Raw genomic sequence first — 23,754 nt, forward strand, 5'->3', positions numbered from 1 at the left:
ACTGCTACTTTGGGTGGTAGAGCTGTCATTATCGCTACTTTGACGACGAGGCCGACGACGTACCTCTGATCCCCCGCCTATCTGTGTTGGCGTGTTTACAGCAGTATTTATGACACTTTCGGATGAGTCGAAATCGTCGACACGGTTCTGCATTTGAAACTCCGGCGATATCGAGGCACTACAGGCTGCTGCAATAATAGTTTTACAAAAAAAAACAAGTCTATTATTTTATATAGCCATTATTTTTATTTATTTGTAAAAATATATATGCGCGACGTAATAAATGTTTTCTTTTGAATTAATTCTTCTGGCGGTCCATTGAAACTTTCATGAACACGGCCCAGTAAATCTACGATGTCCTGCGCCGTATACAGAGGAGAATTTTCGTCTTCGGCCTGTGTATACAACCATCGCAACTCTTGGGCTCTACGCACTTTGTATATACGATCAATATAAACATCTAAATTTGACGCGTTGAGCCGCTCTATGGAATCGGTGCCATTTTCGACTCTTCTTATAACTTTTCTTTTAAAAAAAATGAAAAAAAATGTTGTAAATTAAAAATTTACTCAAACTATAAAATTTCAGAAATAAAGATTAAACTTACGCTCATTTATCCTATTGTCAAAAGCATCTTTTTCGTCGTACCGATGATACGTCATTCGGGCGCGATCGACGATCTGATGATAAGAACGCTCGGCCTCTGGGACGGGCCGCGAGTAAAAGTTTTGTATTGCTGCGCGCTGAGCATTGTTTGTAGAGACTGCCGCAGCAGCTGCTGTAGCTGTGCTATTGGCAGGTTTATCATCTTCGTCACTGCTTTCAGATACTGATCGTGCATCGATAGCACACTGCACAGCTTCGTTCGGCACAGCATAATTACGATGAATCACACGTACCAAATCACTTCTCGGATATGATCGTCCGATAAAAGCCCGATTAGAAGCTTCGACATCTGGAGATGAAAAAAAATCTTCCGAACACGACTCGTCATTCTCGTTATCAGCACGTGGGGTCGAATACGCCTGCGGAGGTCCTATAGGCGACGACGGTGTGAAATCAGCGTCACCCTCTCCGCTACTTTCAAGCATTGTAAATCCGCTCAAAATTTCGACTTGATGACCGTCGTTTAAACGCTCTGTCGCGGGAACAGAGGTTGCACACGCACTTGTAGCTGTGTCCTCGTCGGTATATAGCACAAGCGCTGATGGACCCGATACACGTTGGCGTGATCGCGGTACACTCGTACCAGCGCCGTCATCGTCCAAATCGTAAGACAATCTACGTTTTGCAGATCGCAATGGTGCCCATCGACGTATAGTGTCGCCGTCGCTGTCATCACTCGAGGACAAAACGGTATAAATTTGCCTATCTTCTTCATCACCATGATCGTTGTCATCGCGCGTTTCCCTTAGAAGATTTTCGTGCGCTGTAAAACATATTTTATAAGAAATGTGTTGATTTAAAAAAATAATATTACAAAGTTAAGCACTTACCAACATATTCGTCGTATTCAGTCATTGAACACTGCAAAGGAATCATCTGATGTAGATCACGTAGTAAAATTAATTCGGCCGCTGTGCTTACAGCCAAATGATTTCCACGGAATATCAAGCGATACAGGCGAGCAATTTCACGAATAGTACAGCAGCTAAGAATCCAACGAAACATTCTTTTCAGATGTACGTAACTCATGCGTCTCAAGCGACGACGCCATTCAAAGTCGCACACTCTCCAGATAGCAGTATGATTTGCGCTTAATCGCAACAAATTCACTACACGTATAATAATACCGCGAAACTTATTTTCAGTAGAGTTTTCCATTATGAACGGTAAATGAAAGAGGTCTTTTCCGTGCACAACACTCATGAAAAGTGACACACACTTCTCGTTGTGCTTCGCCTTTTATGTCTAATAGGGAAAATGATTAAAATAAAAACGGATTTCTGTAACACCCCCGCCGAAATCGTCACACGTATACAGAACTCATTCAGCTGCAATGCTAGCGCCATTGCGCCACTACACCCTTGTATACTCATACACGACAGACGTCGTCTGCCATGGATATGCGGTTGTAACGTACATATGCCTGTTCCTATAAATAATCATTCGTTAAGGCATTTGTATACATTCCGTGAAAGATGTTTCGGAAAACACGAACATCCTAGCGTGGGCTTAAACAGCATATTACCACCTCAACAGCCGCACACCTTGAGTATACAAAAATATACAGATGTCCCTTCGCCAGGATAACGACGATATTATTTAGACCCACCGTTTTTTTCTAAAGCACACAGCTTCTCGGAGATAAAAGTTATTCTGCTACGGTGTCTTAAAGGACGAAATTTATTCAAAAACTTTTCTCCGAACCGTATAGTTCGACACATAGTTCCACGTTCAAAGCTTAGAAAAAAAAGTAGAAATGGCCTCTTTCGACAACAGTTTAATCGATCAGATGTGCGCTATGACGGACGCCCAGTACGACCCTGAAGAGTTGGACACCATTCTGCACGAATTGCAGTCCAGGACTGCAACAGAGCCTGCTGCGACTATTACGACTAGTGATGTGCCAGAGCGTGAAATATGTGCTGCGTATTTCGACCCGGATATGATACGGGTGTTGACCGAAGCGATAGGCGATCAGTGCGAAGAAGTGAACAATTCTCCGAGTAACGACGCGAGTGAAGTGACCGACAGCGACAGTTCAGCGTTCGGCAATGAGCCCACTAGTGCAGTGTCTAATGTATGGTCTGAGCAAATTGGCGATAATTTGTTCCAAGAATTATTCGAAGTGCCAGCCGAGGGTGAGTCCATGGATATATCGTCACCTGCTAACGAGTGTCGTGAATCCGTGCCCGCGATACCTGCCAGTACCGTCATCAACGAAATAAACTGTGATAGTACCGACGTCGATCTCGCAGCGTATGACGAAGAAATGTTTGGCCTCATGACTGCCGAAATACTCGCCCTGATTCCACCGACTGATTGTGAAGCAGAGCAGCAGCAGGCGCAAGAAGGAGAAATCGCTCAGCCGGTTTGTAAAAAAATGAAAACATCCAACCCACCGGGTATAGTAATGCAACACCCAACATTTGAAGGACTCCGTCTACATAGTTCACTAGTCGATCAACGTTTGGATGCTTTGAAAACTCTAGTCGGTAAGGTAAACCGTACCTACGACTACGTTCTCGAATATTTGAAGACTGCTCTGGAAGCCGAAGAACCACAAAACATTAAGAACATTTTGACAGATTTCAAGTAATTTAAACAGTTTTATTCGAGACATAACATCGCTATAGAAGGCTTTGTACTGGATAAAATGGTCGACGATAACAACGACAATTTTAAAGAGCAATATTTGAGAATTGTATTATCCGAAATCCTCGTGTCCGGTTTACCGTTCATCGCAAAAGATGTACTAAATTATGTAAAATTTGCCTAAAAATTTAACCTCTTGCGTACACCATGTATATACTTTCCTGAATAAACTTTTAATACATTAAAAAAAAAACATTTTATTATTATTCACCATCACATCTTTCCTTATTTATACCGCAACAATTATTAAAGATCCTTATTCGGCAATCAGCCAATGCGCAAGATGGGTGTATGCGCAGGAAAATTAGCGTTAGCGCGCTCGAATGACAGTGGGGTAAAAAAGACTGTTATAGAGAGTGTTAAGCCACTCATCGATGATAAGAAAAACCAACAGAAGGAAGAAAAAAACGCCTTCAAATCAATTACAGAAAAATACTCTACAAATACCAGATCTATACCCGAAAAAAAGGGTTATAAAAAATTATAATTTGTATTTCATAGAAACCATCGGCCTTTTTCAGGGCCACAAAAACATCCATACGTATAGAACAAACGCACACACATGAAAGTGGAGAGCGCAAATATAGCGCTTCTACACCATGTCAGCCTCAAATAAGGACATATCTGTTGCATTATTTAATGCCCAATTAGCAACAGGTACACCTTATCTGCCCCTCGAAAAATCAAAAATGACCTACGCCATAACAGCCCCCCAGGCCGAGAGAGAGAGATAACGAGATAGAGGGGGGTGTACGCTATAACGGCCTAGGTCCCGAAGCCGAGGGGAGAGGTAAAATCAATAACGCCTGTCTCGCTATATGACCCTTCTTACTACTAGCGGATTTTAGCCACACTGTGCTATAAATGATTTTAAAATACTTTTTTGCAATATTTTGAAAAATTTGTTACCTTAGGACGAATAAGATTCTAAAAATATTTTATAAATTTGCATGAAATTATTGCAGGAATATTGTATTTGTGAACTAAATATGTTTAAAATATTTTAAAAATGTTTTTATACTGTTAGGGAAAATTGTGACGTATTCATGTCATTATTATATTCATTGTCACGGGGCAACTGGACTTTAGCGCGACAGTCTCGAAGATGCTGTTGCAACAACGAGGGGGATTACTTACTCTTTATCTTCCGCACAGCTATCCCTCGTTGATGCTGGAGTCGGCGACGGACGTTAGCCGTCAGTGCAATGCCGACTCCGTACAATGCAACCAGGTTGCCTCGGTGTACAACTGCGCGGAAGCTCGCCGCGCTTTCTTCGCGTGTAGAGTTGTCCGGCTAGGCGCGCGCCCTGTAGCCGCGCCGCGACGTAACCGGCTTTACTTTACCGGGTTCGTCGGAAGGACGTGATAAGGCCATGGAATAATGAAGCGTGCATCTATATTCTATTGCAAAGTAGTATATTCTTTGTTGATGTTGATACAGTATAACGCGTGGCACGAGAGGATGGTTTCGCACTCGCGGCTCGCGCTGGAGACGAGCCGAGGACGCGAGTCTCGGCTTCGGCGTCTGCAGCCGATTCGATATGATATTAATCACGCAGTAGCTGTTGTTGTGCGCTTACGATGTCCGCGCGCTCATCGATCGCTCGGTCTCCGCATATCCACCAGCGACTGACGGGGAAAATCCTAACGAGCCGGGAGGCGTCCATCCTGGTCGAAACAGTGGCGTTGCTGGGGTATCTCGGGTGCTCTGAATAGTGTTGGTTTGGGCTGACTCCTCCAGTAGGTGGCCTCTGGGTGGTGTAGTTGCTCGCGTCTCGCCGATGTAAATCTTTGCGGGTGTTATACCTGTATCGTATCGGACGTCCGAACTGCGTTAGCGCTTCTGCCTATCTCCTCTCGCGCGCCGATTCCGCGCGCACCTCCCGAGTACCGCCGAGCTAGCAACGTCGCCCTCACGCATGAAGTGGCCGCGCAACGCGAAATACGAATTTGCGTTCGCTCGTCACATTATATGATGTATTTGAAATTTATTAGGAAATCATAAAGTAGTATCCCTACTAAAAAAAGTTAATAGAACACACTCCAACGTTAATGGGACAGTTAAATTTCAATAATAATATAATACCTCAAGTTCCTCAATATTAATTTTATCAAAATTTAATTTCAATTCAGCAAATTTTATTGCGTGAGTAACATTTCTTAAAATTGAAATTTCAGCAATTGTTTCAAAATAAACTTTATTTTTATAATCTTTTGGTATTTGAAAAAATGATGAAGTTAATGTATCGGGGTTATGTAGCGTTCTAAATACTATGTAAATTTATCTGGTTTAAATAAATAAATAAATAAATGTAAAAAGACTTAAGCAAAGAGTTATAAATTTTGGCAATATTTTTTTAAACAAAATACACACATTATTCATTATTAATAAATTGCTTTGTCAAAACGGCTCGATATGCAACTTCGGAATGATCCCTACTTTAAAACTTTTACAAGTTGTCTTCGCAGATACTTCTGTAAATCATCGTCTGGTTCGGTGCTGTTAAGATAAGATCCTGTAGAACATATTAGCCATTGCATTAGATACATTTTTGAGAAGTAAATGGCTATTTTTGAAGTACATTCACACGTATATACATTTATCATTCATACACTTATATTCTAATGTGCGCACCGCGACGCCGCTCGCTCAATACTCTTTCGCTTATTGTATCGCGCCGCTGTGCTCGCCGCTCGCTGTGTATAGGTATACACGAGTGTTGCGCGCTCTCCCCACTTTCTCGCTGCTGCCTGCTGCTACCGTTGGCTGACTTGTGGCGCTGCTGGTGTTCTGCTGTCAGCTGTGGCGCGAAGCTTTCATATTGCGAGTGAGGGAACGCGAGATACTCGCGTACAATCTACAAATGTTACGGGGTGTTACATAGTCCCCTCGTGAACATCTTTCGAAAATTGAAAAACTTTTACTATACTCCCGGAGAAAAAATGATTAAAAATGTATTTATGTGTTTTAAAAAAGAAATAAAAAGTACTGCTTAAAATGCATGTACTCAGAGCTGTATATGCCTCTCGCAGTGACCTTGGCACTAACTCTCCTCTTCTGCCTCGCCTCCTCCTTACCAACTGCCTTCCAGGTGTCCTCGAAATCAAACCTGATCTGCCGCTGCCGAACGCTGTTGCCGTACCCGTAGATGGTGTATGGGTTGAGCTTCTACGTTGGTTTGCGTAGAAGGGCATCCAGGACTTCACTCATCCCTCTCACCAGGTTTGTTTTCTCGGTGGTGGTGGTGACGAGAACTGACGTGTCGAATAAAACACGCAGCTTCGCTTCAACCCAGTGAGCCCTCTTCTCCGCAGACCTCGGGCTCCTTTGTTTAGAGCGACGTTGCCGGTATTCAGCCAAATTAATTTTGACTGCTTGGATGTTGGTGATGCGAGGCTTTGCTGGAGCTAATGTAGATGGTAGCGTGGGAGGAGGCGTGAGGCTCTTCTGTGAGAGTGTAGGTACAGGAGCCGGTGATACGCTTATTGCAAGCGTTACAGGTGTTTCACCTGTGCGAGGAGGCATCAGAGGTGTGAAGTCGCATTGTACGGCGCGGCCGAATGGCATGCGTACACCGCGCGACTTCCACTTGAGCGCTAGACGCGCTTGCTTTTCCGACGACCTTGGCGTGATAACGCGATCTCCGGGGTGGCTCGTCTCCTGTCCTAACGGAACAGTCTGAACTGAAACGTCCACCCCGGAGATAAGCTTTCGTGGATAAACAACGGAGTTGCGCGTAAGTTACACTAAGCGCTTAATCGTGTGACCCATGGCTAGATTTTTTCTAAGGTGCTTAAGTTGCGACCGTTAAAAAACTGACGGCGTAAGCCCAGCACGAGCCCTTTTACGGAAAAAGCCGGAGCTCCTCCGAAAGAGAAGAAATGACCATGTTGTTTTTTTTTGCGGAGCTTGTACGAGGTGTTACAGGCCATCGATAACAGGTGACGGCTATTACGGTTTACATAACTCCTCCATGCCCAAGTAATTGAATGACGTCCTCGTCAATCCTTATTTCGGTATGTTGTGGTCTTTTGCCTTTGCATTTATATTTATATATGATGAAAATTGTTCTAATTATTAAAATTGCCATGACAATTACAAATGATGTTATTGATGTGTGGAACTCTATTCCAAATTTCGTGAATACCGGTGTCTCCATCGTAGGTATAGCCTGTGTCTTCAATGAGTCAAATCTTCACTGATTATCTTTAATTATTAGAGGTTGAACTTCCGGCGTCTTGAATTCTCCGAGATTGTCATCCACCCTGTGTCCTTGTATCAGCAGATTGTTTCCTCCAAAAATTTGTTCCGTAGAACGTGACTCTGTTTTTATTAGTTTCAATTTTTATTCAATAGTTACTGGATATTAGTGTTAAGTTATTCAAAAGTGGATATGCCAATGCCAGAAGTGCATTCGTTGAAATTATAATAGCTTTTGAGTCTTTTGTGAGGATCTGATAACATATAGTCGTTTTGATATATCAATTGACATCTCCTTGAAAATAATTTTCTTGTTAACCCATCCAGCTTCCACGGTATGGTTAAGATCTCTGTCTGGTTTCTTTGGTTGATTAAAGCAAGTCTTTAGAATAGGGAAAATTCAATGGAATAAAGGATAGGAATTTTTATTATATATATTATTAAGGATAGGAATTTTTATTATATATATTATGGAATCATGGATTGTTACGACTGATCCCTGAGCAAATCTAATGTAGTAAAATATGTGCATTTTCCTAAATTCTCTAAAATATCATCCATCCTTGACAAAGGGTATTTGTTCTTAATAGTTTTATCATTCAGCTTACGATAATAGATAACCATCCTCCATTTATTTTTCCCACTTGCATCTTGCTTCTTGGGTACTATCCAGACAGGCGATGAGTAAGGTGAATTACTTGATTAAATAATTTCGTCACTTAATAATTTTCTCACTTGATCTTGAATAACCTCCTTTAAATGATATGGACATTTGTAACTTTTGATATAAATCGGGTTTTCATTCTTTGTTCTTATTTTGTATGTAACTGCATTTGTGGCTGTTAATTTTCCACACTCATTGTAGAAGTAATCTTTATATTTCCGACATAATTTTTTCTTTTTCTTCCTCATTCATGTGCTCCGTTCGAATCTGCACCTTTGTCTCCTGATGATTACTTAGTATGACTATCTTACATTTTTCTGGCATATTATTTAAATAGTTAATTTCAAATTTCGGTGTGCTAAATACTTCAGTCCTATAATCAATATTTGCTTTTAAATTTCGTAGATCTTATGACCTATCAAACAATTATATGTAGAAAACCAAGGGGCAATTAAAAATGTAATTGGTGTATCGTCACCAAACTCTTGTAAAATTGGAAAAGTGAATGCATGTGTTCCTTGCGTTGTTTTATGCACAGATTTAATTTCAAATTTATATGGAAAAACATAATTTGAAAATAAATCATACTGTAGGGTTAATAATTGATGATGATGCTCCCGAGTCTATAAGTATAATAAGCGATGGATTTGTAGTTATTATGTGTGGTAGTTCAGGTAAACTGCCTATATTTTTTAAATTGGCTACGTTTCTTCGGTTGGATTGGAATCCTGTTAAAAATTTTCAGTTTCTACATTCTCCTGGTTTTCATAGTTGCTATCATCTCCATTAATATTTTCTTGTTCCTCGTTATAAACTACTTCCAGAGTTGCTGCTCTTCCTGATAATGCAACTCCTTGGAAACGAAATTTGGTAGTCCGGTACTCCCGAAGAATTTATTTTAAGATGCAAAATTATTTGACCGGTTGTTTTGATTATTATTTGACCTATTGGTATTTCTAGTATTAACCGACATCGGTGTAGGTTGAGGGTTCTGGGTAGGTCTTTCAAAATTATTTGCAAACGACGGTACAAAATTATTTTGTGCAGTCGCGGGTCTGGGTGCAAACGAAAATGGACTTTTATTCGCTCCCAAGACATTAAACGATCCATTATTTCTTTGATTTGCAAACGGGTTTGTACTTTTTGAATTATTATTCGCATTGATAGTTTTTGGTTTGTTATCATGTTGTTTCGCGAAATTTAAACATGCTGCTTGTTGCTCATGATTATCAAGCTTCCTGCACTTTATCAGACAAGCTTTTATATCCTTTAATTCAAAATGCGTAAGATGTGTGTGATACGGCTCTTTTATTCCGTTTATAAACGTATTCTTTGATACGTTTTCATCAAACCCAATCTTCATGGTTATTAAGTCATGATCTTGATTGTTCAAGTGAATATGCTCTTTTAGTTTATTTAAACGATTTTTGATTTCATCAGCATATTTTTCATAGTTTTTATTTGATAGTTGAAAACAAGAGCTAAGTTTATTAAATAGCAAATCGTCAAAGCTAGGATCACTATATTTGTTTATTAGGAGATTTTTACATTTTTTCCATGTTGCCGGATTATTTGCGACTATTAAATTCGAAGCTGCTCCGCGAATTCGTAATTTAATTAACGCAAATAATGCTGTATTTAACGCTTTCTCCGTAGTGATTAAATTTTTAACAAATTTATTGCATGTTTGGAGAAAGTGAGAGAGGAGCTTTGTTCCTCCTTCATAAATTGGTATCGCGTCGCGCCATATAGTTAATCTCAATTCAAATTGCTCTACTGAGATTTGATTTGCGGCTTGATTCTAAGACATTTTGCTTTTAGATCAGTCGTATTTAAGGATAGGGTAAAAATAGGAGAGTGAGGAATTTCAAAGACTTACTTTCTTATCTGATGATTCCAGGGAAATCCCTGCTTGAAGGTGGGTTTCAAACTTGACGTTGTAAAAATACTGCGATAAAGGGGTTAAAACACCAGCTGCTTTTTCTCTGATGATTTCCGTCACGAGATTGGAGGAGAATCTTGATTCGGCAGCCTCGCAGTATCCTGTCCACAGCGCCAGTTAAGAGTACGTGTTGCCGTCCGTACGTGAGTTCGCAGGTAAGTAATGAAATTGGGTTTGGATTTTAATCACGTTTATTTGATACGTCTTTACAGCTCAGAGGCCCGATAGAGACTAGCTCATTGCCGGAGCAAGAGCCTTTTTAAAACGGTCAGTAATTTTCTTGTTTCATTTCTCCTTCTATTGTTCTTCATGCATGCTCCGCTGTACGTGCCAACAACCAAAAGCATAAACATTCTATTGTTGCAGGTTTTAAGAAGCTTGAAGGCGATCGATACGGCATGCGGAAGGCCTAAAACGGTCACCACTCTTCTCAGTCCGGTGCGCTTATATGATTTTAGATATTAGAGAAGAGCAGTAATCATTTACTGATCTGCGTCCGAATTCTGACAACAGATCACAAATAGAAATGTAATTCTATATAAAGTATATCATCGATCGATAACAGGTGGCGGCTATTACGGTTTACATAACTCGCGCGCTTGCAGACTCAGAGCAGTCTGGAAGGCGCGAACCGCATCATAAATGTAAGCCGTATGTGTAAGCGGAAAAAATTCCTGCACATGCTCGTTTCTCGTCGTCTTTTAATGGAGCACGTTGTTTTAAATTCGGGACCGTTGGTCTAATTGATCCATTAGTATACATAAGATACTTTAGATCCAACGCTGACGCGGACTTATCAGAAAAATGGAGTCGTCCTCGTGAGAGTCCGAAACAAGAGGCTTATTGTTTGAGGATTATGGCTTGGGCCTCTCGAGTTTTAGGGCTTGAGTCGTAAAAACGGGCTATGACTTGTAGAACAACTGTGTGTCTGCGTGCGCTCGCCTCGGGCTTAAGCCTCTTTCTCTCTACCCTAGGTTTATGACTGTTACGTGCCTAAAGAGCAAACAGCGTAACTACCGATTAAAATTTTTTTATTGGCTGATGATCAGAAGAATCTCTCAGTTTTGAGCTCAATATGTTCGACACCTTGGGGAGACTTATTAACGGGGCCTTTCGGCCACGTGATAATTTTTTGCAGTGGTGTGGGCGTCCTTTTTCACAGCCAGGTTTTCCAGAGCTTGTCTCTCTCTCTCTCTCTCTCTAGACCTCCTTGGGCTTCCATAAAACTGCTCTGAGCAGGCGTCACGGCATCAGTCATCTGAAAATGTGCCTCACCGACAGACAGGCTATTCCAAATATGAGTACTGAAATCCGTGAAGTACGTGCTGCAGTGCTGTGCATTACCGACGCCATTAAAGTGCATCACCAAGTAGTGTTTCGGCGCTGTGACCGTGCATGGTACAGGCGAGTGGGACGTATGTGCCAAAATCAGTTGCAGCAGGAGTTGCGATTTTTATCGACCCACTGTGGTTATCGGAGGATAGCCCTATTGCATAGGCGTTCCTCCTTATTTCGATGTCGCGGTGCAGTGTTAAGTTTCGTGATTGATTATCTCATAGATCACGGTGCACGTGATGTCTAGTGCCTGACAACATTCTTCGACGATTATGGTAAGTTTTTTTTAAATTTTTATTGTTGTTGAATTAAAATCTTTTTTAGTGTTAATAAAAATAGTGTTTTTTTAATATTTCACTATCTCCTCGTGGATGTGGAGAGAGAGAGAGAGAGAGAGAGAGAGAGAGTCGAGTGCGGCATCCTCGTCATCCTCCGACGCTGATTCGAAATCACAAGTGAACTCGCACGTCTTCTTGTTGCTTTGTCTCACCGGCGTGCAGCGTAGACGAAGCGAGTATCGAGTGTGACGAATGCAAAAAAAGTTTTTATGATCAGGCCTGCTTTGATAATCATAAGAGCCTGGCTCATACAAAGCCGGAAATAAGCGGTTGTGCGAAGCGTTACGCATTTGCCCGACTTGCTGTAAATGCATCAATGCCAGTCATGATAAGCATAAATGTGGCGTGAATTGGTGCAACGTATGCAAGAGCAAGCACGGATTTAATTAGTACTGCTTCGTACAGCCGATACGCGATAATGTTGTAAGTACTGTTCGCGAAAATGGGGGTCGTGTGAAAAAATATTTATATTAGCATTATTAGCTTACGATACGGACGTACAAAATTTATAGACAGCATCAATTACTTTCAAATGAAGCTAAGCGATTTGCCAGCGACATTTGGATTAGGTGAGAATAGTAAAAAAGAATTTTTCCCTTGTCTTTTTAATACACCGAATCACAAAGACTACGTAGGCGCGTTACCGCTTCGGAATTCTACTCACCCGACACCATGTCCACGAAAGACCTAAGAGACCTTTTTTCTTAGTACAGCGAAACGGCTTGTTCCAAAAAAGAATTCCATTTTCGAGACAGGATGATTGAGTACTATCGCATGGACGTAACGATCTTGCGCCGGGCTTGTATGGCTTTTAGAAAATTTTTTCTTAAAGTTTGTAACACCAAGCCATTTGTCGTAGCGAGACGATAGGAATAGAACCTATAAAGGGGTATAGGCGCGCAGATACGCACTCGCAAAAAGCCATGGCTGGTGCAGTGTGTATTGGATCCTCAGTAATATGACGGTTGATGTTCGAGAACATCTGCTGGCGAGTAAAATCACGCTAAATCCTCGCGAAGCGTTTTCCTGTGGCTGTTTGTACGGAAAATTTTTCGCCAAGTACGACACTAAGGATGACGAGAGTATAAAGTACATCGATGTATGCTCATAATATCCTTACGTTTGTAAGCGTGAAAGGTTTCCCGTAGGTCATACAAAAATTTACATGAGCAGTGAGTGCGATCAGTTAACAAACGGTATGCTTGACAATTTTACAGGTATGAAAGGTCTGGTTAAGTGTTCGATTTTACCACCGCACAATTTATTTTTACCCCTCTTACCTGTAAAAATTAATGGCAAACTAATGTTTGCGCTGTGTCGCACTTGCTGTGAAGAATCACAGCAAGGCAGCGAGTGCAATCACGAACATCCAAACAATCGCGAGTTCTCGGGTACGTGGGTCGCCCATGAAATTCGTAAAGCGATCGAGCTCGGTTATCGAGTTACAGCCATGCATGTTATATAGCAGTACACTATAACCGAGCTTGATCAACCTACGGGTGGACTCTTTAGCGAGTTCCTAGATACATTCCTTCATCTTAAGCAACAAGCCTCGGGCTTTCCAGCATGGTGAGTAGACGAGACGGAAAAAGATCGGTATATTCGCGAGTACCAGGAAAAAGAGGGCATCCTTCTCAAACGCGAAAAGATCGCTAAAAATCCGGGGCTGCGAATGGTTGCTAAAAACTCTGTCTAAAATCCTTTTGGGGTAAGTTTAGGCATAGAAGCAATCACAAGCAAACGGCGATGGTTAAGAAGCGCGAAGATCTTCTTAAGCTTCTCGTAGCGGAAGATAAGGAAGTATTAAGCATACTTATCAGTGGGTCAGTGGGGAATTATATGTAAACTGGCAATTTTTTTAGACAATGCTGTTGAAGCCACAGCTTATACGGGTGTCGTTATAGCTGCGTATACAACTGCACATGCGCATCTTAAATTGTACAGTTATTTAGAAAAATTAGATCGTCGTACCCTTTGCTGCAATACGGACTCGTGTATTTTTGTATTGCGCAAAAATTCCAACGAGTTCAATCCACCGTTGGGCTCATTACTTGGGGAAATTACCTGACGAACTCGGTGAGGGCGTAGTTACAAAAAACTTTGTTTTGGGAGGCCTGAAATGTTACGCCTACCGTACACACAACAAAACTACTGGTGCAGTGACGGAGTATTGTAAAGTAAAGGGTATTTCGCTGAATTTTTCTAACTCTGTAAAAATTAATTATGATAGTGTTGGAGTGGTGGTTCAATAAATAATAACACTGAGGTTGAAATTAATAATAATATAATGTAAAGTGGCAATAGCTACAAGTAGGCGGCACGTCCGATTACATCGGAGTCTTACAGTAGAGAGAGAGAGAGAGAGAGAGAGAGAGAGAGAGAGACGCGAGAGCATCGCATAGCTTTAACAGCTTTCGCAGTCACGTGATGCTCGCATACATATCATAAGTGGGGAGACGTACATGTGTGTGTTTATGGCGCGCGTTGACACGTTACGTTATATTTGTTGCTAGGCTTGTACTTCTACAATAAATAAGCAAATGCAATTTTCTCTTTTGATTCCAACAGTGCATATACAATTCTTCATGATTTCATACTACTCTGATTAAATACTTTTACCTTATAAAAGTACTAGCCTTTCAACACACCTTCTTACCTTTCTAATAATCAAGATTATGTTACTTACTATATTATAACAGATAGTATTAGGGAAATGATTAAGCGATATTTCGATGAGCGTCAAAGAGACGAAGAGGACGACGAGGCGAATGAAAGCAGTAATATTAAGATAAAATTTAACGCTTTAAGGCGAATGCCAGATCATAGTGTAGTAACGCGTAGTGAGACTATATAGGACTTGTAATACAGTATTGACAAAACGTATGTATGGTTCTTCAGAAGTGTCGTTACCTTATGGTTATAAGAAATAACAATTTATGTATGTGTGCGTGTGCGTGTAACAAATGAATTAATTTTAAGTATATCATAGAGTTGTAAGTTTTTGTAAATATTAAAAAATAGCGTATATTTTGTTTTATTAGAGTGTAAGATTTTGTATTTATGTTATCATACAAGCAATATTATAATTTTAAATATGTTTTTTTACTTAATTGTAAATAAAAAAACATATATTAAAAAAATATTTACACAAGAGATGGCAAAAGCCGGTTCCTGAAAAAATTTCGTGCTACTGTTGGGCTAATGCATTCCCTCCCATACTTAGGCCACGCCTAATCTCGCTATACGGGCCCGTATACTACTGATAATTAATTGCATATTTTCCGATCTGTTATAATCGGAATGAATTAGTTATAATAGTACATGAATGTTTTTAAATATAATGAGAAATAGAATGAAATATGATGTAATCATAATACTTTTTAATGCGACTCTTGAATGATTTCTCGTAATCGAAAAGAATTGGGGAATTGGGATTAATATTAATGTGATTCAATAAGACGTTTGAATTATTTCTTCTAATCGGAAAAAATTGTATTTAATCTTAATGGGATTTAATAAAACACTTAATTGATTTCTTATATTCGGATTTGTGTGTGTGTGTGTGTGTGTGTGTGTGTGTGTGCAAGCCCCAAAGCCTGTACACTCCATTAGTACATTGAACACCGAGTAATGGCAGCACGATCACGATCGCACAAGTTTTACACTTACATGCTTGTTTCATCGCCATTTGCATTTTGCGTAAGCAAAGCGAATACCGCGTAGTGTACTATTACGACGGCCGGTGTATAGAATATAATAATTCGAGGAATACGTTATTCATTAAAAAATGTATAAAACAAAAATGTTGAATTAAAATATTGTGAACGGGAATACTTGTGATTAAAATATCGCGAAAGGGATATTTTTAGCAATTTCTAAATTTAGTTCTTTAAAATTATACCTTTATAATATTTTAGATCTTAAAATTTTACCTTTCGTTATAAATCAATTCGTAATTTTGTGCTTTCAAATCTTTATTTTTTTTAATTTTTACTGTCACTCCAAAGATAAGATTTAGAGATCTCCAAAAGTTTACCTGTGTTTATTGGGGCGTTTCGCCGTGACTAGCACCCCGTTTTTCCGTGCCACCGGTCCCTCTCCAAACACGAACTGTGATGCGCGCTTGCCGAATATCTTGCGGCATTTTTCTGTGTGATTGGGAATTGGCGTCGCAATGTAGAGTATTAGAAAATAATGTAGAGTATACAAAGACCTATTTAGGAATTTTTATTTAATATAAATAATATTGTCATAGGCGCACACGTCTGCAACGCGAGTTGCGAGACTAGTCAGCGATAAGAGTCCGCAGAGCCGTACTACGATGTATAGCATGCGCTCGCATCGTAGGCGTTAGCTCAGTAGTTAGAGTTCCCGCTTGTTCATCTCGGGGTCCGCGGTTCAAGCCCGCGTCTACTCTTTTTCGCTTTCTGACTCGTCTCCTCTGGGTGAGGGTAAAAATTTTGAAAAATAAAGATTTGAACCGAGAAAATTACAAATAGATTTATAAAGAAAGGTAAAATTTTGTGTTCCAAAATATTAGAAAGTTATAATTTTGGCAATCTGAATTTATAAAATTTATAAAAATATCCCTTGCGCAATATTTCAGTTCAACATTGTTGTTTTATAAATTTTTTCATTTTAAAATTTCAGTTTATAAATTTTTAATTACTAATATTCACCCTTTCTAATTTTTATTTTTCATAATTTTTACCCTCACCCCTCTCCTCTTCGTCCGATACAATATATACAGTAAAAGTTTATACGAAATAAGTTTAAATAATGTGCATAATTGTAGCATCGAAATGGTAATCATCATAAATAATAAAATGCATAATTTTTTTGTTGGCAACGTATTGTAGATATAATTTATTCCCATTTTTGTACTTGGCTTTAATTCCAATTATTTTACTTATAGAGTATTTGTAAATTAAACTGAAAAGTTAATTAACTACAATGGGTTGCCAACAAAAAAAGTATGCCAGGAATTTTGTCTTAAACTCTACATGACGCCGAACAAACTGTACACATTAATACTCCACACAAACGTATGTTCCTACACGGCAAAATTCTATACAGCCATTTTCTACACGGATATTGTTTACACCTATTTCTTATTATTTTACTACACTACAAAACTATACACAAGGGTATAACCTATTGTTGTAAAATTCATCTGACAATAGGTTATGTGATTGTGTAGAGTTTTGCAGTGTAGTAAAACATTAAAAAATCGGTGTAGAGAATACCGGAGTAGAAAATATCCGTGTACTTTTTGTTCGATGTCCTCTACATGTCCAAAAATAGTATGTAATGTAAACTTTTAGTATATATATTATTTTTAATAAATACAAATTTATAAATAAGTTCTTGTAATACTCTACATTATTTCCTGATACTGTACTTTGCGACGCTGATTCCCAAACACACAGAAAAATGCCACAAGACATTCGGACCCAGATAACAGCACGTGCTGTCTCCACCGAGACTTGTTGTGCCGCACGGCGTGCTGTCCGTGTGCCGTCTCTGTGCTATCAAGCGGGGACATCTGGCGGGCGTTTTTTTGCAGAGCATGCTCTTGACGTGCCGCACGTCGTGCTGTCACTGTGCCGTCCAGTTGCTGTCTCGACCTAGGGCGTCTGTACGCGACGGCACAGAGACTGCACAGCGACAGCACGCGTGCCGCGTGCTCAGAATGTTGCATTATTAATAATTATGGACTTTAATTAGTAAAGAGCATACATTTATTACTTTTTTTATTCTCTCCAAACCGAATTACATTTAAACATTATTTTATTACATAATTCTAATTATTAGCGATGATTATTAGGTGCAATTGTGCATCAAATTGTAAGAAGAGTTGTGGCTCAGAGGCTAGAGCTTCGGACTTCTGATCCAAAGATCGTGAGTTCCAGCCCTACACCCGGCAGATTTTTTTTTCTTACATAAAATTTTTTTTATACTATATAACAAAATTTATTAATTATTTATGATGTAGATGCTTAGTTATGCGTTCTAACTAATTTTTATTTAGCGTTATTTTTATATGCGATAAAATCGCTCCCCGCCGGTAGCGTTTTCTGCTGGCACAGAGACGGCACAGAGACGGCACGTCGTGCTGTCTCGCCGTGCCGTCACGTGCCGTCTCTGTGCTGCGGCAGCTGGACGTCGCGTGCTGTCGTGGATGCCGCCATCTCGTGCCGTCACGGGGACGTCTCTGTGCCGACACGTTGTTATCTGGGGAGCAAGGCCGGTGTGGCACGAAAAAACGGAGTGCTAGTCACGGCTAAACGCTGTGACCACAACGCTACACAGCAGTGCCGCGCGCTAGCCGGTAGAGCGCGCTGGCGAAACGGCGTTATGAAATCGGTTAAAAATACACATTTTACAGGGTAAAATGTTGGCAACTATGAGTTTTGTGTGTCCATACCTGTATCTTAGTATTATACTTATAATTTCTCCTTCAAAGAGTTATAAAATCCTTATAGATATTGTCCAAAATTTATCTGTATTTTTATCAATGTACGCCAATGAATGTAGTAAAGACAAATTAAAAAATGTCAAGTGTTAAAAGTAAGCACACTGACAACAATCATTTCTTATTACTCCAAGGAGAATTTATCTCATTATAGCTTCAAGATGAAAATCCGCTTTGTACGGAATGATTGATATATAATTGGAAATTTACCGTTATAAAAAAAAATAATTCAGTTAGTAATCAATTTAATAAAAAGATTCGTTTTCTGAATTTGGAATACAGAATCGAAAATAAGTTTAACTTTACTGTTAACGGCGGAATGATCTTAAGATATGTGAATTTTTGCCATGCAAGCATCCACAGATCCAGGTGACGTCAGCATGCACTAGAACTGTTCTGGCTGCCGCACCTATAACATATTTAAATACATGGCTGCTCTAGCCTGTCGAGAACTCATGTGCGTAGTGTAGAGAGCATGGAGGGGGATTCATTTAAACCAGCAAGATTTTTCGCATGATGCTGATATAAAAGTTTTATGCAGCGAGGTACATTCATAACAAAAGTATTTGCACCCATAAACATATTCTAAGAATGTTATAAGTTTTAAATATGCTACTATAAATATATTCCTTTAATATTTATCAATGATTAATATATACCGTGGTATTTTAGACTCGTAATCAGCATAAAGGTGGTGGATATTGTAAGAATATGTTTATCTGCTTTAATTCTTAGGTATAACTTACAGTGCTTCTAAATTTATCTACTTAGGGTGCCACTTTTGCCTTAACTTGCAAATAGGCCTGCTAGCAGTTAATCATTGAACGAATATTAAAATGGAGTACAAATGCCGATTAAAATAGATTAAATAATCGATTTCAAGCAGCATTTGTGCTCCATTTTAGTTTTTTTTTTTTTAATCTAGAAATAGACTTTATATTAGCTTAAGAGTAGCGCAAAACGTATGCAATTAAATTACAGATTTCATGGAAGCCTTAAATATTTTCAAAATTCACAGTAATTTTGTAGAAAATCATGTTGGTTTAATGGTCGATCCTCACAATGCTCTATATAATACTGGGCACACGAGTTCTCGGCAGACTAACACAGCAATGTATTCCCCTACTGAAAAAAATCAGATGACAATCAACTGATAATCAGCTGATAATCATGCCAAAACGTCAACTGATTATCAGGTGATTTCGGCTCAGTATTTTTAATAAAGCTGATAGTTATAAATATGCGTTTATGTGGGATAAAATGTTGATGATAATCAGGTGATAATCATTCAAAAGTTGTAACCTTTAATATATTTATATAAGTTGTTTAAAATAAGTAAAATGTATAAATTTCAAATAATGAGGGCCAGTACTGGTGTTACCATCAGGATGATAACACGAAAACTCTAGCTGTGAGCTCCAATATGTTTGTTTTTCAATAATTTTTTTTAATTGTTAAAAAATAAAAATTTTGGAGCTCACAGCTAGAGTTTTCGTGTTATCATCCTGATGGTAACAGCAGTACTGGCCCTCATTATTTCAAATTTATATATTTTACTTATTTTAAACAACTTATATAAATATATTAAAGGTTACAACTTTTGAATGATTATCACCTGATTATCATCAACATTTTATCCCACATAAACGCATATTTATAACTATCAGCTTTATTAAAAATACTGAGCCGAAATCACCTGATAATCAGTTGACGTTTTGGCATGATTATCAGCTAATTATCAGCTGATTATCAGTTGATTGCCATCTGATTTTTTTCAGTAGGGTCAGCTGTTATAGCCCCACTGAAAAATGTATATTTGCAAGTCAAAATTACCATACAGATAACATTTTTAAACATTAGTAAATGTGCAGATTAAAAACTAATCAAATCATATAAAAACATTTCGATGTAAGTGAAAAATAATTATTTATGGAAATTTTTTAAATATACAGACTGCACTGTCTAATCTCGGGTGTATTTGTATTTAATTGGTTCTTATACGCAATGTATAGTTTATAAGACCGTTCAACTACTATAGAATAGTAGTAACTTGAACTGTATTATATGTATACTAACCATCGTAAATTCTTAGCACTTGTGAATCAGAAAAGCCGGCTTCAGCCTTGTAGTCAATTTACATATCTCAGTATGTTCACCTTATATGTTACATTTTTTTCTTTTTATTGATTAATACAGTTTTTTTCTATACTACTCTATCGCGATTGATTTTTTCTCTTTTTCACTATTTATTTTTGTTGAAATTTTCCAAATCTGGATAGATAATGACAACTTTATACAAGAATAAATAATAAGCAACAGATAATAATAGAAAATAGTTTGAAAAAAAAGAAAAAAAACAGTGAATTTTCACGCCAGGATGATAATCGGAAAGTAGGTGTACTAAAATACTATAGAACTAACTTTTGTAATTTTCATCAAAAATTCAATATGAGATTTTAGATGAGAACTTAGATGAAATCTTAGGTGAGATTTTGCAATAGGGAGATACAGCAATTTAAACGTCCATAATAGTTCTAACGCATACTGACACCACCTGGCTCGAACTTGCATGGCAAACATCCTCATTACCGGCTGACACATATGCGTATACAAGCGAACAATTTTCAAAAACCCATACCATAGGCGAACTTAAAATACTTTGTATAAACTTGTTAAAATGAAAAATTTTAACAATTACAAAATTCTTTTTCTAGAAAGGAGGGAAAAAGCTATAAGTAAAAGCATTAACAAATTTTATTTATTCTTGTGATTACTATTAAATAATTATTGCAGTTTTTCATTAAAATTTTTGATAAACATACAATGAAATAAAGCCACAACAATCGGCAGTGATATTAACCATTTTCAATTTGTTAATAAAAATATGCAAAGACAATTTAGACAATTCATAAATTTATTTATGTTTTCTATAACTATTATAATAAATTGAAAAGTATGTAACTTAACCTTGAACCTAAATATTTAAGGTTAAGTTATCCTCAATATAAAGTTTCATTTTACGTAGTTAAGATATTTTACGAATAACATAATGATTAAACTATATGGCAATGCTAATCGTCTAAAATTAAAAATATTAACAGTAACTAATAAAAACTGGCGACAGAAGATTTTAGTTTTGCACCTACCCGTTCAAAACAGTTAAATAAATCAATACTTAATTTTAAGTTTTTAGTATCAGGTATAAGTGATAAAAGATTAAAGAATATTTAGAGCCTTACCTTCTTTCACAAATTTACGTTTTTTTTTACTTCCAGACCCATCTCCTGTAGAATTTTTACTTGAAGCTTTATCCTTGCTCTTCCAACGAATCAACATATTCCAAAAGAGTTAAAGAAGTTTTTGAGAAATTCAAAGTTTAACCACGAACATTTTAAATTATAAGCAATAAACAATCAATACTGTAAGCTATTGTTGCTTTTTCTTTATTTTCCAATGATTTTTCTGTTATTTATACGAATGTTCACAGCAATGTTTACAATCAAATTATAATACCATCTTACCGACTTGATAATTTTCTTAAAAATAAAAAAATAGTAAAATTCTGATTATACTTATCATCTATTTCTTCTTATAATATAAAAAGAACCTTAAGTATTGTATACTTTCATATTAATCTTTATATATACATATATATCTATTTCTATATGAACATATATGTATATCATAATAATCACATTTTCCAAAAATCCCTTTTATTAATTTGAGTTAAGCGTTGAAGTGGGGTGTGTTCAACAACATTAAGAAAAGGGGCGTTACAAGATTCAGTGGCCAAGCATCATAACGTGCAGTCCCAAATTGTATACAAATAGCTGTAATAAAATATAGAAGAAAAATCATTAAGAGTAACTTTAAATTTAGAAAACTATCGAAGTTTTAAATTACCGAGATTACCTGTATCTTACGCGTCAATTCACGAAAGCTTTTTACTAGCTGTGCAGCTCAAAAATCGATTCTAGCCTTTGCCTCTTGATTCTATGAACAACCTGCGACGCATTTTACGTGGATTCAAGCTAGAGCTACGCGCTGTACTACTATGACCAGCAGCACGCCCGCCAGAGAGTATATGTTCTAACTTGATATATATGCGCATGCGTGTTAACATACACGTGTATGAGAGAGAGAGAGAGAGAGAGAGAGAGAATTTCAGTTAAATTAAAAAAATTGAAGACGTATCATGTATATATATATATATGTGTGTGTGTGTGTGTGTCTGAAGAATGGGTATAAATTAAAATTTAAATGAAATTTCTTGTAATCACAATAATAAATGTAGAAAATATTTAGTGTGCTGAATAATACAAATTTATTATAACCTGATTTTTCGTATTTTTGTTTTAGTAAACTATTATGAGCTTAATTCTTACCTCGAAGAAAATAACAAATAAAGAAACTAATATCTATAATGTGGGTGAGGGTAAAAATTTTGAAAAATAAAAAATTGAAAGGGTAGAGATTAGAAACTCAAAATTTATAAACTGAGATTTTGAAATAAAAAAATTCATAAAACAAAAATTTTTAACCAAAATATTGCGAAAGGTGATATTTGTGGTTAAAATATTTTTATAAATTTCCAAATTCAGGTTTTTAAAATTATACCTTTTTAATATTTTGGAACTCATAATTTTACTTTTCGTTATATATCTATGTATAATTTTCTCGTTTAAAATCTTTATTTTTCAAAATTTTTACCCTCATCTCTATAATGTGAGTTATTATGGAAGTTATTATTTGCCTTAAGGGGATATGTGAGCTAAAAACATTATTTTTCTAGTTAATAAAACTTTTTAAATAAAGCGTATAATGAAAAACCAAGACTGGAGCGCAATAGTGTATTCAAAGAAACATTCTACCAAAATAAATCGTCAAATGGACTCTTAGTTTTTCAAGTTTTAGAATGCGAATCGGTATTTGCACGATCTTAGCGCTAACCTTACCTTTTATTATTTGTATTTTCATCAATATAAACAGCACAGCGCCATTCTATAAAGTTTAATGAATCCTCTAACAGAAATTGCCACCAATTCTAACACAAAAATAAGGTTAAAAGTGGCGAATTGGCTTATCTTAGGCAAGGATATTAGATTATAATTGGCTAACAAAGTCATAGTTTTTGAACAAGAATTAGGAACCTTAGCCAATATTGTTTTTAAGAAAAGATTAGTAACCTTAAATGTAGATTCTAATGTAGTGAATCTAAAATAATTCATTGAATTTTTATTTGCAGTTGAAAATTTGCAGTTTTGTAAAAACAATAAGCATTTTCAAAGTGCATTACAAAAAGACACTAAATAAAAAATTTACAACTTCGTTAATATTGATGAGAATGAGACCAGTTTTGCTACTCGGGGATTTTTGGGGTCACTAAATACGAATATTGCGACGGCGACGCACTCCGAGGTACCTGGTCCCCAAGGTGGACAGTATCAACGTCGTCTTTTCGAGTTTTAATATGCAGCGACT

The 23,754-nt window shown here is 37.5% G+C and overlaps 1 protein-coding gene across 37 annotated transcripts in view; it reads right to left on the reverse strand.

Moving 5' to 3' along the window:
* LOC100118566 (coiled-coil domain-containing protein AGAP005037) overlaps nt 1-23,754 on the reverse strand; it is a 1,551,999-nt gene that overhangs the window by 1,470,992 nt on the left and 57,253 nt on the right. For 30 of the 37 annotated variants that reach the window (XR_004345134.1, XR_004345131.1, XR_004226356.2 and 27 more), the window contains exons 1-2: nt 22,186-22,364; nt 21,513-22,103 (exon numbers count right to left, since the gene is read on the reverse strand). The exons of 2 other annotated variants lie outside the window; for them this stretch is intronic. Coding sequence is in view for 26 of the 35 variants with exons in the window: in XM_032601341.1 (XP_032457232.1) it covers nt 21,513-21,609 (97 nt within the window). In the remaining 9 variants the exon portion in view is untranslated. Of the gene's footprint in view, nt 1-21,512; nt 22,104-22,185; nt 22,365-23,754 lie in introns of those variants that run through there. 5 more of the 37 variants (XM_031920993.1, XM_031920990.2, XM_031920978.1 and 2 more) reach the window with 3 other exon arrangements.

This window comes from Nasonia vitripennis, assembly GCF_009193385.2.
Source record: "Nasonia vitripennis strain AsymCx chromosome 1 unlocalized genomic scaffold, Nvit_psr_1.1 chr1_random0005, whole genome shotgun sequence".
Taxonomy (NCBI): Eukaryota; Metazoa; Arthropoda; class Insecta; order Hymenoptera; family Pteromalidae; genus Nasonia; species Nasonia vitripennis.